The sequence below is a fragment of the Anastrepha ludens genome, chromosome 3 (genome assembly GCF_028408465.1).
Source record: "Anastrepha ludens isolate Willacy chromosome 3, idAnaLude1.1, whole genome shotgun sequence".
NCBI classification, from domain to species: Eukaryota; Metazoa; Arthropoda; class Insecta; order Diptera; family Tephritidae; genus Anastrepha; species Anastrepha ludens.
This window is the reverse complement of record NC_071499.1, coordinates 55,851,855-55,868,309: the sequence shown is the minus strand read 5'-3', so window position 1 is coordinate 55,868,309 and position 16,455 is coordinate 55,851,855. Positions and strand designations below refer to the sequence as shown.

General features: G+C 34.0%; 2 protein-coding genes across 12 annotated transcripts in view; one reads left to right on the top strand and one right to left on the bottom strand.

Moving 5' to 3' along the window:
* The window catches only part of LOC128858012 (glutamine-dependent NAD(+) synthetase), a 275,347-nt gene that overhangs the window by 229,680 nt on the left and 29,212 nt on the right, over positions 1-16,455 (bottom strand). For 10 of the 11 annotated variants that reach the window (XR_008453969.1, XM_054093914.1, XM_054093915.1 and 7 more), the window contains exon 2: positions 8,260-8,274. The gene's annotated coding sequence lies outside the window, so the exon portion shown is untranslated. Of the gene's footprint in view, positions 1-8,193; positions 8,217-8,259; positions 8,275-16,455 lie in introns of those variants that run through there. The other variant, XM_054093917.1, reaches the window with a different exon arrangement.
* The window catches only part of LOC128858011 (uncharacterized), a 52,211-nt gene that overhangs the window by 8,338 nt on the left and 27,418 nt on the right, over positions 1-16,455 (top strand). The window contains exons 5-8 of the mRNA XM_054093905.1: positions 3,057-3,337; positions 3,995-4,154; positions 4,424-4,582; positions 16,107-16,175. Coding sequence (XP_053949880.1) covers positions 3,057-3,337; positions 3,995-4,154; positions 4,424-4,582; positions 16,107-16,175 — 669 coding nt within the window. The remainder of the gene's footprint in view (positions 1-3,056; positions 3,338-3,994; positions 4,155-4,423; positions 4,583-16,106; positions 16,176-16,455) is intronic.

The following is a 16,455-nucleotide window of genomic DNA, read 5'->3' as shown; positions in this document are numbered from 1 at the left end:
AAACCATCGTTGTGCGGTGGAAATGGAAACTGTATCGGGTCCATAAACTGCACAAATTTTATTGGCAGCATGAGATGCATTTTTGCCTTTATCGTAGTAGTACTGTAAAATATGCCGTATTTTCTCTTTATTTTGCTCCATGTTTGCGACGCTATAACTCACGAACGACTAAAAGCAAACAACAATTAATCAAACACGTGTTAGCACGTGAAAAGAGCTTTCCAAAAAGCTCTAGCGTGAACCGATGCGACGAATACAACTAGAACTACGCGCTTGCAAAGACAAGCTTGCGGAAATACCGCAAGACTTTTTTGACAACCTTATATATTGTATATAAATAATGAAACTCATGAATAATAATTTCGGGGGTCCGTGTAATTTATAGAATGACTTTACTAAATTTAAAAAAAAAAAACACTAATATTTGGTCGAAGTTGTAGCCATCTTTGCTGGAGGTTCTTTCACATATAGTACAATACTTTGCGGAGACCATTGGTATGAGCTCATCTAAAATCTATCAGAACAGAAAAGTTCTTTAACTTCATAATAATCTAGTACTTAGTCGAAGTTTTCTTATTTCCAGAAACCTTGAGCCGAATTGTTAAGAAAATCCTTAGCTTGAATACTAGCTTTTTTTGCTTTCAATAAGCTACATAAATTCCACTCAATCCCTTAAGTGGTTCTCGAATTACAGTAGTTACCAAAAAAATGCATTCAAAGCTTTTATCTTGGTCATCGACGGTCGAGAACCCTTCACTAATTTTCGGAGATCACGAGCTCTATTGATTAAATTAACTCAAAATTAACTAATAATTTCAAAAAAGTATAATACAATTCCATCACAATGAAACGCAAACTCCATTTTTTTAACTATAATACATACATATAAAATTCAAAAGATTTGAAAAAGCAAATCTTCAAAGTGAAATTTCACCCTTTGCATGTTTTAGTGTAACGATCGTTGAAAACTTACGCCTTAATGGATTTCGTAGTAAAATTGGATAAATAAATAAAAAAATTCTTACTCGCACTTTACGCAGAATTTCATCAAAAATATTAGCCTACTATGTGATATAAAAATTTAATTCAGAGTTCCACCGTACACCACAAACTTGTAGATATATAAGCAGTGGAAAATCATACATACATTCACATATTGGTATGAAAAATATCAAACTTTCATTACAAGCATTCAAAGTAAGCTCTGGAAAATATTTGCACGAATTTATTTAATTCGAAGTTTTTTGGGGTTCATGCCATAAATACTTAAATGCATACATAAACATATATTTTTCCATCAATAGTTGCAGCATAAAGCCGCACTGCTACTTATTTGGTGTATATATAAGTACATATACTACTCAGTGTATGTATTCACATGTATGTGTAGGTAGTCCACTTGAAATAATAAGCCACTATAACATAATACTCAACTGATGATAGCATCACTACAACGAGATTGTAATCCCCTATTATCAAAAGTGATGATTTCCTGTCTCACGTGAGCAGCTGCTTAGCAGTAGATTGAAGGCTTTCGGCTTGCTGGCATTGGAAAGTATAGATGAGTATGTACACACATACATATGTATGTACATATGCATGGGCACACTCGGGCATGAATAGTTAAACATGTGGAGAGAGCAAATATTTTGGCATGCTGTAATGAAGTTCATCAAGCCGTTAAGTCCATCTAAGTATGCGCTTATAAATAAATACGAAAAGCATTACGATGAAGTAATTACTTTAGACCATTTTAGTAGATTTCATATGCGGAGTGTTGTTTTGGATTTATTGGAATTTCGGTGGAAATATTTGCCAGCTAACAGCTGCCCAAAAAGAGATGGAGAAGAGTTAGTATTATTTTACTGTATAGGAAATTAGAGAATTGTGGGTCACGCTCTTATTTTCACCCCAGACATTTGCAATACTGGAAATGCCTATATATTTCAAAAAGGGATACGATTGTATGGGTAAAAACCTAATTTCTTGAAAAGGTAGTTCGAAAATTAGAAAGCTAACCGACAAAATGTTGTTTTTGAAAATTTTAGCAGGTGTAAACGCGCGACAAAAACCTTTGAAATTTCAATAATATTTATATAAGAAATTCAGAATAATAATATGGGTATATAAAAGAGCAAACTCTCCGGAATTGAAAATATAAAATTATTTTTTGGTGCACAAGGACGAATAGGTATTGGAAATGTTTTTTTTTTTTGTAACTTTATTTAAAAAATTTTTTATCCTCAATAAATAAAGTAATAAGTTATATGAAGGAAATTCGAATGTGTAATAGTGTCTATCCGCAGCATATCTAAAGTATCTATCAAAATTTCAATGATAGAATTTTAAATGGACATTTTCTATACCTATTTCTCCTTTTGCTCCAAAAAATTTTTTTTTTCTGAATTTCGGAGAATTTCCTCTCTTATTTAATGCCTATATTATTATTCTACATGCCACTGCATTACAAAAAAAGAATTGAATTAATCATACCTGTATATTTGAAATTTCAAAAGTCCTTTAAAAAGTTCTGACGTCAAAAAGAACTGAAAGCGTAGTTTTACTATATTTATATACTTGATATACTTTATATTTAGTACCTAGTTTTGCGGGTGCACTTTTTTTGTTTAAAATGGTTGTCGCACGGTGCTGTTACTACGTTTCCATGATTGTAAGTCAAGCAGAACTGAAAGGTAAACGGAAATACACACGAAGACAACCATTCGTTAGATTAAACCGTATGAGAATTGTAAATAATGACAGTCTAATAAAAGAACAGCGCATGGTGCAGCTGACTATCATTTATTCCAAAGTGGGTTGAGCCTTGCAGCTAGTGGACTTTATCGTTGTTCAGCTCCTAGCGGCAAGAACGTAGGTACTCATAAGTCAGTTGAGAATTGCTGATATGAGTGCTAGGCGAATGAAATAATAAGCACCCACATATTTACATAGACAAAATGCTTCAATTTTGCGTGTATACTTCTTGTAAGATTTACAGATACAAAACAAAAATCGGTTTTTACCAAAAGATATTTATATTTTTTATTGGATTATAGAAAAAGAAGGCCATTGTAGTATCGGCGCGTGTACATCCCAGCGAAACGCCTGCCTCATGGATGATGAAAGGCCTTATGGATTTCATCACCGGCGAAACGTTGGCAGCCAAAAGACTGCGACATCGCTTCATTTTCAAGCTTATACCAATGCTCAATCCGGACGGTGTGATTGTAGGCAATACGCGCAACTCGTTGACGGGCAAAGATCTAAATCGACAATATCGCACCGTTATACGGGAAACTTATCCATCCATTTGGTATACAAAAGCCATGGTTAAAAGGTAAGCAGTTTTTACTAATCAAACCACACCAATTTATTATCATAAGCGATTCCATGTGTTCCCATAAACCTCGAATGTAATAAGAAATTAGCTGCATTTTTTTTTTTTATTAAAAAAATCTATATTAGTAATTTTTAGATTTATGCAAAGTTGAAAATTTTGGCTAGAGTCTTTTCAATTTTTATTTTTTTAGTATAAAATATATTTTAAAAAATGTTTTTGAAAAAAAAGTTAAATTGTTTTTTTGTTAAAAGTTTTTGAGAAAAAAAAAATGTCACATTTTCCAAAAAAATAGAAAAAAATTCTAAACTAAAAAATATATATTTTAATTTAAAAAACCAAAAGAGAATCATACAAACGTTAAAAAAACGAAGATATTTCACTTTTTGAAAGTGCATACCAAAATTTAAAAATTTCCATACATCTCAAAATTATTAAATTTTTCCCCACATTTTGCCTATCATTTTCCTACTCGAGCCTACAAATAAACCAATTTTCATAAGAATTTGCGACAAATTCTTGGCTCGTATAAAAAACTTGGCTCATTTGACGTGGAATCGCTCCTATGTTAGAAACATGAATAAATAATAGACTTCAATTGAGTTGATTGCTTTTTGATATTGTTTCATAAATTTTTCACTTCTCACCGGCACGAAGACTGATTGATGAATACAAAGTTGTCTTGTACTGTGATATGCACGCCCACTCGCGCAAGCACAACATTTTCGTTTATGGCTGTGAGAATAAACGCAATCCCGAAAAGAAGCTCACGGAACAAGTATTTCCGTTAATGCTGCACAAGAATGTCGCTGATAAGGTGAGTAGCAGCCACCTGGCTGAAGATAAAAGCAAATTCTCTTTCTATTGCTATTGTCTGCTGTTTAATCTACTTTTGGAGTTTTCTAGGTGGGTGATTATCTATTTCATTTTCGTCCTTAATGAAGCATAACCCAGATTTTGTGTGCTACATTATATCTCTTGCTGCTACCTTTTTTTATTATTTATTTATTTTTTTTTTTTACGTTGTGCTACATTTCTACACATTTCATGTTTCTAATTTTCTTTTCATGTCTGACTTTTTTACAGTTTTCTTTTGAAAGCTGTAAATTTAAGGTGCAACGCAGCAAAGAGGGTACTGGCCGCATTGTGGTTTGGATGTTGGGCATCACAAACAGTTACACAATTGAGGCATCATTTGGCGGGTCATCGTTGGGGTCGCGCAAGGGTACCCACTTTAATACGGCGGTAAGTAAGATATAGTAGATAAAAAAGTTCAAATTTATACAAAAACATTACCGCAACAAAGTTTCACATTGAAATCAACAAACTTTTCGCTAAACTGATTAAGTGAAGTCTGTTTGATAAATCGCTAAATCATTAGCCCAGAAAGGAGGCAAGTCTCTTAGCCCTTTAGCATGGCAATCGCGGTTTTTAGACTTCTTCCTAAGGGAGTTTTTGTATGGGTGGACCCATTTGATGATGGTAGCTCTAAGGAATTTTAACTTTTTCTGTTATACTGCAATGTAATGGTTGTTGTTGTTGTTGTTATAGCAGCAAAAACATTCCCTATACATGTACGGGGAGTGCTGCTGGAGTGACAGTCCTTGGCCGGATATATAGTAAATCCGGGTCGTTCCGGTAATGTAGAACCGACTGTCGGGGGAACGTCTGTAATGGTCGTCTATATTGGCTATGTGGGTCGAGTACTGATTTTGAACTCTAGTGCTACTAGCAACTGGTGATAGCCAACAAAAAAGTGATTTTTAAGGGATTAATAAAAGCAAAGGTGTTCCACCGAATGTTTCGCTATTTGGAGGGCATAATTTCGAAGTATCATATGCATAACAGTATTTTTTTAATTTTATTTTTTTTATAAAATTAATACACTTTATAAAATTAATAAAATATAAATAAATAATAATAATAAGGAATTTTGAGGGTGTAAAATCATTTAAGGGGGTAGTATGGTTAATTCGGTGTAAAACAAGCATATTTTTCGAAATTTTTTTTGTCGACACAGTTGATTTATTCAAAATTTTAAAATTACTTCATTATAAAGTCATATTTAAAGAATATTGTGTGAAATTTTCATTGATTTTTATGAAGAAATGAGTTGGTGGCAGCGAATCTTCGCGGACGTCTCATAAAAAAGTTTTATTGCGGTGTCCCTCAGAACTCATTACTGGATCAACTAAAATTAAAAAACCAAATTGATTTCATCAGCTAATAAAGTTTCGCAGGTAACAACGTCGAATTTTTTTTTTTTTTTTTTTTTAATTTTTTAAAGCGCTTTGAAGTCAAAACACCGATTTTTCATAAAAAAAACTTGAAAACTTTGTTGTTTTAAAATATGACAAAATTTAAAAAAAAAAAACTCGACGTCATTACCTCGTGAATAAAGTAAAGAAACAAAAAAACCAAATTTGAAAAGAATCGGTGCAGTAGATATGAATCTACAGTGGACACCGACCGTAAAAAAGGCAAGTGTGAGAAAAACGCGTTTAAAGATTTGTGAAGATTTTTACAGCGTGAAATCCGGTTGGAGAGGTAGATACTTAATCCTTTGTGTCTTTGTCAATTTTACTCTAATGCACTTCAAACTTTCACACAATAATCTTAAGATGTTATAGAATAATTAAAAAAAAAAAAAAAAAATAAATGAAAAAAAAAAAATACCATACTACCCCCTTAATAAATATAAAATAAAATAATAAAAAAATATGTAGGTATGTACAGTCAACGGCAAGAGAAAGTATACACAACATATTTATAAATTTTGACTATTTATTTGTTTATTTTGTAATTTCAACTATTTTTTCATTAAAATATAGCTCGTACAAAAAACCATGTAAAGCAAAGTTTCGAACTTGGAATAAAATTTTTCAAAATTCGCCAAATTTTCATCACATTTTCATCAAATTCTCAAAATTTAAACTCAGAAATTTTAGAAAAATTTCGGAATGCAGTTATATAGATCATTTAATTTTTGTAACCCAAAGTGTAAATTGCAAGTAGATTAAAAATTACACTGATTTATGCATTTTCTCCATTTAAAGCCTACTCCAATTTTTTTTACATTGAAGAAAACACCCAACACCGTCAACAGAAAAAATTGTCAAAAATCAACGCAATAGTAAATTTATTAGAATTTAATAAAATTAAAATAAAAAAAAAATTGAAAATTACTATATGGAATAACAAATATTTACTAAAGAAGCTACATAGAAAAAACATTCAAATCGATCGGATGATTTGTATTGAGCTGAAGCATGATTCAATAATAAAAGTTTTGCTCAGTAAGCAGCTTTCTCATGGCTCCCTTAGCAAGACACTAGGTTGCTAACTCTAGAAATTTTTAGCAAAAGTGGAAGAAAAGTAAAATTTGTAGGAAAAACATTTCGTTTTCAAAAGAATGTATAAGCACTAGCTCGATACGTCCATAACCAAAACGATATGGAAAACATCCTGACATACAGCTAAAATCAGGATATCATAGAACATATTTTTGGGGCAATGACCGTGAAAGATGCGACATTTGGACAATTTGAATCTTACGTCTTTAAAATACAGGTTGGGGGGAGTACTTACTAGGTTACTTTAAAGATACATAAGTTATAAATAAGGGCTCATTAGCAATATGTAATTAATCACAGCCTCCTGATGGTAGATGGTTTTTTATGAGGAGTTTTTTCATGGCAGAAATTCACTCGGAGGTGTGCCATTGCTTGTCGAGGAGCCTCCGCTATTATATTACAAACGACATTTTCTATCATTTGGTGTATCATGCCCGTGGTAGTTTGTCAAGTAGTTAGGAATGTAAAAATAATCGCGACTTGGGGGGTCAAAAGTCCAAACTTACGTGGGCATCGCATAGTAAAGCAACACGTGAGTTTGTTTATAACTTGTTGTTAATCAACTAAATTTATGATGAGTTCGCTTCTCCTCTGCAACGTTTTCATTAGGGCCATAATGCTTAGGTAATATTATATCATAGCGTCATATTAGCGAAACTTTCCACCTTCGTGGTAAGTTTCCAATTTAAAAAATAATTCACAAAATATCATCTGGGTTTAACTTAATAACCTTTTTTTTAATATCATTCCTGGCAATTCTCGTTTGTACCATTTATAATTTAAATAAAAACAAAACATTTTTTGCTACCATTTTTACCAAAAAGGTATTTAATTTTCCACTTTCTTCGCCCTTCATAAATGTGACCTTTTGTAAGGGGGTGTCAAAATTCTAATGTCACAATTGAGCACACCTTTAATAATTGAATCATGGTGCTGAAGTAAAAACTGCAGCGAAATTGAAAAATTTCATTTTGGAAAAATTTTAAGGTTAAAAATGTTGCTTTTAATATAGCAAATAATTACTATATGGAAATCGTTATTTCTAATACCTAAGGGTATTTATAGCTCTAAAATGCCAAAAAATCGATTTTTTTAGTGTCACACGAGTTGTGCCAATTAAATATTTCTGCCCATTTCTGTTGACATTTGAGATTCGTTGACAACAGATGGCTGCCTGAGCTGCGGCACAAATGACATGATTTTTGTTTTTTTTTTGCATATTTTGCAAGTACTTGAATGTTTCTCATTAAAGAATTATAATAACTTTTAAGATTTTGTAAAAATTTGAAATTTCACAAAGTTAATGTAAATTGAGCTTAAGATTTTTGTTACTGGTAGCCGAAAGTATAAGCTACAGAGAATTTTAAATCATACCCACAATATTTGAAACTGTTTCCCACTCAATAGCTGAACTTTATATTGGTTATACCCACTTGTGTATTCAATGCATAAATCTACATATCAACACAAACATCCAATTATTTCAATCAAACGAAAACTTACACAGATTGTATATACATGCATACATGTCAACTTCGCCTGCATCGATGGCGCACAAGCCGTACTCACCTTGTGATGAACACTCTGGAAAGGAGTAGAATTGATGAGAAATATATCAGACAGCATATTTTAACAACTTACATAAATATATAATAGAATATAAAACACAAATAGCTACAAGCAATATAATTGATACGCGAGACGCCATGGCGTATGATGAATATTGAAAAAATGCCATTTGCTGTTGTTGATAGACAAGTATTGAAAACATTGAAGTTAAACCCGAGTAATGGAATAATAAATAAAGAAGAAATCTTGCTGTTGAAAACACGAAAGAAAAATTAAAAAGGACAGCAGCTCACCACAATCGATGTATACTAAAATGTTTGCTCTTGGTAAAAAATACTAAGATTCTAAAATAAAATCATTGAAAGCGAATGAAGCGAGAATGTTACGGTTTTTTACATATAAACATACATATGTGTATTATATACCCAAATGTACTATATACCCACATGTATTATATACCCTTATGCTTCAGTAAAATTTTTTTGAAGAAGCATACATATACCATAAACATTAATATGTGTATACAGATGATGTTGATGGAAGCTTAAGTGAGACATAGAAAAGCTCTGCTGCCATATTGGCAGTTGGTGGTTCAATGGAGGATATCAAAACCCATCGTCAACTACTAACTACGCCCTCACGACATTTTCTTTGTTGTTCAAAAATGCTGTTATTGTTATTGCTTTAGCTGACGGCAGCAACGTGCTTGGCAGCGTCGTGCAAGTTATGCACTTATTGATATAAATAAAAATACTGATAATCATAAATGTCTGGAATGTATAAGTATAAGTACATACACAAGCTGACATATGTGTATGTATGTATAAGTAGTACTAGACGAGCATCTGCTTCTGAAGGTTTTAGGCTTATTGCGGCAGCTGCAAAGAGAGTTGCATATAGCAAGTTTTTAAGCTATAATGCCAAATGCTAATACGAAAATACGGATGCGAGCATGAATACGAATAGAAATACGAATACGAATATGAATACGAATATGGATGCGAAAATGAATACGAGAACGAATATGAGTACGAACGTGAATACTAAGACGAATATAAATATGAATGCGAATACAAGTACAATTGGGAACATGAATACGAATACGAATCTAAATACGAATATCGATGCGAATACGAATATGAATATGAATACGAATACCGATGCGAATACCGAAACGAACACGAATGCAAAAACGAATATGAGAACAAATACAAATAAGAATGCAAATACGCCAAAGTATATGAATGCGAATACGAACACGAACATAAGAAAAGAACATGGTTACGAATGCGAATACCAAGGCGAATAGAAATACGAATACGAATGCGAATACGAATACGGATACGAATACGAATACGAATACGAATACGAATACGAATACGAATACGAATACGAATACGAATACGAATACGAATACGAATACGAATACGAATTCGAATACAAATACGAATACGAATACGAATACGAATACGAATACGAATACGAATACGAATACGAATACGAATACGAATACGAATACGAATACGAATACGAATACGAATACGAATATGAATACGAATACGAATACGAATACGAATACGAATACGAATACGAATACGAATGTGAATGCGAATACTTCTACCAATATGGATGCAATTCCGAATACGAACATATGGAGTCTGATATTTTTGTCCTTCCAAATGTCAATTACGGGACAAAGCAATAGAAACATTGAGCCATGCCAGGTATCCTATTCGTTTTTTACTGTTAGGATACGCCACAACTCGCATCCGTCGTAAAACTCGGGCACAAAAATGCAAAACCCCGCTATCAAACTAAAATTATGCTAACAGACGTTTCCTAACATATTTTTCGCTGATCTGCAAAATTTGTCAAAATGAATGCAGGTTCCGCCTGTATTTTGCGTTCGCATCCTCCGAGGAGCGTTACAATCACTCGATATTGTTGTTTGAGTGACTTGTTTACCGAGCTGAGAGACACTTACTTCGCGTCTTTTTCTTCTTAATTGGCGCGATAACCGCTTACGCGATTTTATCCGAGTTTAACAAAGCGCGCCAGTCATTTGTTTCTCGTGCTAACCGGCGCCACACACCAGTTAAGTCAAGTCCTTCTCCACCTGATCTTTCCAACGCAAAGGAGGCCTTCCTCTTCCTCTACTACCACCAGCTGGTACCGCATCGAATACTTTCACAGCCAGAGCGTTTGTATCCATTCGGACGACATGACCCCGCCAACGTAGCCGGTGGATCTTTATTCGCTGCGCTATGTCTATGTCGTCGTAAAGTGCATACAGCTCATCGTTCCATCGTTTGCGATATTCGCCGTTTCCAACGTGCAAAGGACCAAAAATCTTACCCAGAATCCTTCTCTCAAACACTCAAAGCGTCGCTTTATCGGATGTTGTCATCGTCCAAGCTTCTGCGCCATACGTTAATTCGCGTCTAGCGCTGTTTTAATACCACAATCCGCCGCACTTGATATTAATCCAATTGGTAATGTGGATTCTGCCATTCCCAGCAGCTCATCGACAAATTTGGAAAATTTGAAATTCTTCTCCCTGCGAATGCACCGAAAACCTCATTGGAAGCATATTCTAAAATTATAAGTGGTGGAGATTGAACGCATCGTTTTTATCAATAAAATAGTTTCTAGAAAAATGTTCTGCATAAAAATGTTTGTTTTTGCAATTGTATACACGTAACCACGATTTCGATTACGTGACAGATTACGATTATGTGATCGATTACGATTACGACTACGTGACAGACGGTACATACATACATACATACATGAAAATACATATTTATATAACAAACAGCTTCCGTTAAACAACATTTGAAAATCTAAACTTTGAGGCATTAGCAACAGTAGATTGCCAGTCAGCACTCAAACCCGCTCTTGATATAAGTACACAAATGGCTTCTCTTATCTGTAGTAAATAAACCTTTAGAGACAATATAAAAGTTTACATCATACCAAAGTTCGAAGAGTAATAGCTCAGCATAAAACACAAAGGACTTTAAGATCCATGGCGTTTCGTTTATAAGCTAATTTATGGCGCAGTAAGCATTGGCAATGGAAGTTTCGGTAGATAAAACTACTGATATCTAAAATCTAATGCTAATTCTAATATCCAAAAAAAATATGAAGGAAATGTATTTTATTATCTAGGACAACAGACGAGTAAACATATTGCAATAGTTCAGTGGGCTAGTTTTACCGCGACGGTATACGAGATCTACCAGAAAGATGAGAAAAAGTAGTAGCCAGCGATGGGCCATACTTTCAATGATTCACTTGTAACCATTTTTTTATCCATATTTTCATCAAAAAAAAAAAAGCAGCGAGAACTTAGTTGCGCACCTAATATTTATTTCATTTTTTTATTTTTGGCTTAAGCAATGTTTAGTAAGAAAAGAATGCATTATTATGTTGTTATTAAATGTTTTTTAAATTATTTAAACCATTTATTGTTGATACTTAATAAATTTGTTTATCTTGCCAAGAAAGATGTAGTTTTTTAGGGTACTCGTAAGACAGAGTTTAAATTATATATTTTTCAAATCAACAGTAGGGTATATTTTTTCGATATTTATGAAAGAAAATTGGAATATCTGTAAGTATTTTATACCAAATTCACTAAAAACTTAATTTTTTCCATGTGATTTCAATGGTATTTCTCAATATGTTGCCGCCACTGGTAAATATTCAATAAAGTATAAAAAATAGGTGCTTAAAAAACTTCTTTTTTTTTTTTTTTTGTCACCCTAATGTACATTTTCACTTATCGTTCTATAAAAACTAAAGTCGATACATGACTGTAATTGTATCTAAATATATATGTTTTTGTATATGTTTGTGGTCAGCATTGGTCATAATCGGCTTACCTTACTCTAAGGATATATGCACACTCACAAACAAGTATACAACCGACATATAAGTAAAGAAAATACCCGACTAAGCATAAGGAAAAATAATTGAAAAACCAGAAGCAAAGTAAGAACTAAGAATCATTTGGTAAATACACAAGAAAAACAGAAATACTAAAAGGAAAGATAGTGGATGAAAGTGAGACAAAGGATGCGCATGGCTGCGTAAACGTACTAATGGCTTAAGTTTTACTGAACTTGACTGCCTAGACATGAAAATGAGCACTCCCAAGAAGGGCAAAGCTGGTATGTCAAAGGAAATATTTGTATTGTAAATGGAAAAGTTGGGCAAGTTGTTGAAGGAAAACTGAAAGTAATTAAAGTAAGAAATTGTAAACCTTTTAAAGTATTTCCAATTGCAAATAGGTGCTTTTAAGGAGCCGACAACTTTTTGATTTGAATTAGAAAGAATTTCATAATAAAGTTAAGTTTAAAAGCAGTATTAAGAGAAAAGGAAAAAAGTACTTTCATTACGCTTTTAAGTTAAATCCTCGCAAACATATAAGAGGCTATCAGTTGAATTTAAGAGTCATAAAGTTAAGCAGTAAATCAACACTCATTTTTGATGGCGCAATAACGCAAAGCGCAGGATGGAGGACTTACAGATTATTTGCTCAAAAAATTTGTCTGAAGGGATCACTAGCAAAATTGTATGGCAAATAATTTTCTAGAACATTTTAACCCTCTAGCGACCTTCAAAATGTCATTTTATTGGGACTTTTAAAAAAAGAGAGCCAAAATATCCTTTCGTGAAAGAGCTAATGGATAAAATGTTCTGCAAAATTATTCTTTTAAAACAACATATTTTTCTCATGTATTTTAACTTTTTTTTCATTTATTTTAAAAACACTTGGGCAAGAATATAAATTAGGCAAATCTAAAATGGTAATACCAAAGAAATTTGACAAAAGAATGCAAAACGATTTTAACGTTTTACTATATGGGTCTAGGGTTGTAAGCCAAAGTTGTAATCTTTTTGCCCCCAGGCAATGACCCTCAAATCATTGCACAGTGTTACTAATCACAGCCTAACATTAACGAATTGGGATCCACATCGAAAAAATCAAAGTGAAAAATGTATACAAATTGAAGAATTTGATATACATAAGTCGAAAATTGAGAAGTTGAAACCAACAAACCCATACCGAAGACCAAAGAACCGACAGAAGACCGAAGACGTTCCCCCCGACAGTCGGTTCTACGTTACCGGAACGACCCGGATTTACTATGAGTATATATCCGGCCAAGGACTGTCACTCCAGCAGCACTCCCCGTACATGTAGGGGTAGTGTTTTTGCTGCTATAACAACAACAACCAAAGAACCCGATGGTCGATTCCACGTTATCGGAAGGAACCGGGTTTAAAGCTGGTCAAGGAATGTCGCATACTTTTTTGCAAGAAAGGAAATAGATGGCATAGGCAGATTCATAGTCAAATCAAGATAATTTGACTAAGAAAAAGTAGTGGTTCTACAAGTGGTGCATCAAAATGGCATCTTCGGCTAAATGGGTCTGGGCTGTTTCACTCAGACAACACCTACACCACCGCCATCATTATACTGTGGTTTTATGCTGCACCAACAACAACCATAAACATAGAGTAAAAATTAGAAAAAATAAATGTTTTTTCAGCCTTCTACTTTTTTCGACATATTTCTGGCTAAAAATGTTTTCGGTCTGACGAAGCTTTTAAAGCCTCGACAATTTCAACAATTTTTTTCAATTGCATCCCAAATTGAATCTACATGAAAAAAATTTGTACAAACATTCAAAACTTTCTGGTGAGCTCCGAGGATGCTTAACATTCACCCACTTTGAGCTTGTATTGTTGCTATATATTGTTTTTACTTGAAGGTATTTGGGGAAGGATAAAAGGACTTGAGGCAGCAATACGAAAAAATCATATTTTTATTGATTCTTTTTACAATCCGCGGAGCAAGGCCCCGCCAATATCTACTTTCCACTAGAACTCTCCATTTTATTCGCTCATTTTCGAACAGCTCAAGCGAATGAGCAACGAGTACCTGCACACCTGTTTGCTGCTCATTACTCGAAAATTTTCGAGCGTGAACTCCAGTATATCGAGCTTTCTAGAGTACTTCGTACAAAACTTTTGATTCTTTTGACTTTTTTGCCAGCACTTGTTTTTTTGTTTTACAAATTATTTATACACAGCGCTAACGTCGTTGAAAAACTAAAGAATGCTGACAAACAAAATTGACAACTTTTGTTAAGCTGCTCAAATTATTCATTACTATAAAAGCTCGAAAATTTCGAACAAATATTTGAGCAGTGGAGCAATGAACGAGTTTCAAGGGAGCAGCAAGCGACTGCATTAGCAGAATGCGTTGGTGGGTGACAAACTCTAAGAAGTGCACAGATTTGAAACACCGGGTCATGAAATAACAATTGATAGATTTTTCTAATAGCGGTCGCTTCTCGGCAAGGAAATGGGAAAACTCCTCATAAAAAACCAATCGCCGTGCGGAGACGATATAAAACTGTAGTTCCCTCCATTTGTGGAAAACATCAAGATACACACCATAAATGGGAAGAGGAGCTCGGCCAAACACCCAACTATTTACGGTGTATACCTATGAAATGAGACTTTCAGCTATTAGTCCATAGATGTCGCTAGAAGTATTTTTAAACCTTCCCAAATGTCTTATTTTTTTCGTCTGTCATCTGCCAATGCATTTTTGTCGCTCTTAAAAAATGACGAATTTCGTGCCTTCAAACTGCGATTTGCGGACATCGTTGATTTTCTGTTATCAATTGAAGAAAAACGTTTCTCAAGCTCATCAAATGCTTACAGAAGCTTATGGTGGGCATGCTCTAAGTAGAGCACAGTGCTTCAGGTGGTTTGAAAAATTCCGAAGTTGTGATTTTGGCGCGGAGAACGAGGACCGTGGCCGGCCACCGAAAAAGTTTGGGGACGCCGAATTGCAAGCATTGTTGGATGAAGATGATTGTCAATCGCAAGAAATGATGGCAGAGCAGTTGGGAGTGACCCAAAAAACAATTTCCAAACGTTTTAAATACATGGGCATGATTTTAAAGGACGGAAGATGGGTGCCGCATGAACTGACAATGTGACAATGCACCGCCACATCGAACAAGAGCAGCCCGGGAATTGGTGGAGACGTACGATTGGGAACCGCTGGTGCATGCAGCTTACTCACCAGACTTGGCGCCTTCCGATTATCATTCCGAGCAGCGCTTCAATTCTCACGAAGAAGCCAAAAAATGGCTTGATGATGGGTTGCGGCCAAAGACGGCCAATTTTTTTGGCGCGGCATCCAAAAATTGCCTGAGAGATGGGAAAAATGTGTCGCTAGCGATGGCTATTGTTTTGAAGATTAAATGTGTTACCATTTTTTGTTAATAAACCTTTTAAATTGAAAGCAAAGTCTCATTCCATAGGTATATACATATCGAGCAACCCGCCCTGCTCGTTACCCCGGTTTCTGGGGCTCTACTTCTTACACAAATGTAAATGTCAACCATTTCAACTTTTTTACTTCTTCCTGAGAAGAAAATGTGAGGATTATTTTTGCTTTTTTCATCTCTGCAAACCCAATTCTTGGCCTTAACATTTTCGAAAGGAGATAGGAAAAAATGTAAGCGTTCTATCGCCAAAAAGCGAGGGTGAAATCAGCCATATGTATATACAACCATTTTATATAAGAATAAACAAGGCGTCAGAGCGATTGAACTAGAAATGCTTTTAATTTTTTTTTTTAATTTTTTTTTTTAATTTTGTTTTTTAATTTTTTTTAATTATTTCATGCCCGAGCATACGATATTAGGTTACTAATTAATATTATTTTATTGCTCTATTATGCAAGATTTTCTTTAACTTTTTTTTTTAATTTTTCCAATAAATAAATTTCAATAAATTTTCTATTATCTTTGCAGGACTACGAGCACATGGGACGCGCCTTCTGTGAGACTTTACTAGATTATGGCGATGAAACACCAAATAAAGTAAAGAAAACGAATAAACTTATGAAACAAATCAAAAAGATTAGGAAACGTGAGAAACGCGAGAAGAAAGCATTGAAATTGAAGAAAATGGCCGAACAGGGATGTATAATCGATGAGAAACTTAAGGTTAAACATACAGGGAAGAGTGTTTCCTAAGGGCGCGAAAGTAAAAAACAAAACACACAATTTTTTTTTAATTCAATGCAATTCCGCCAGAAAGAAGTTTTACAATCTTAAAAAAAATAATAATTAGCTTAACATTGCTGCCGGCTCCGTTCTC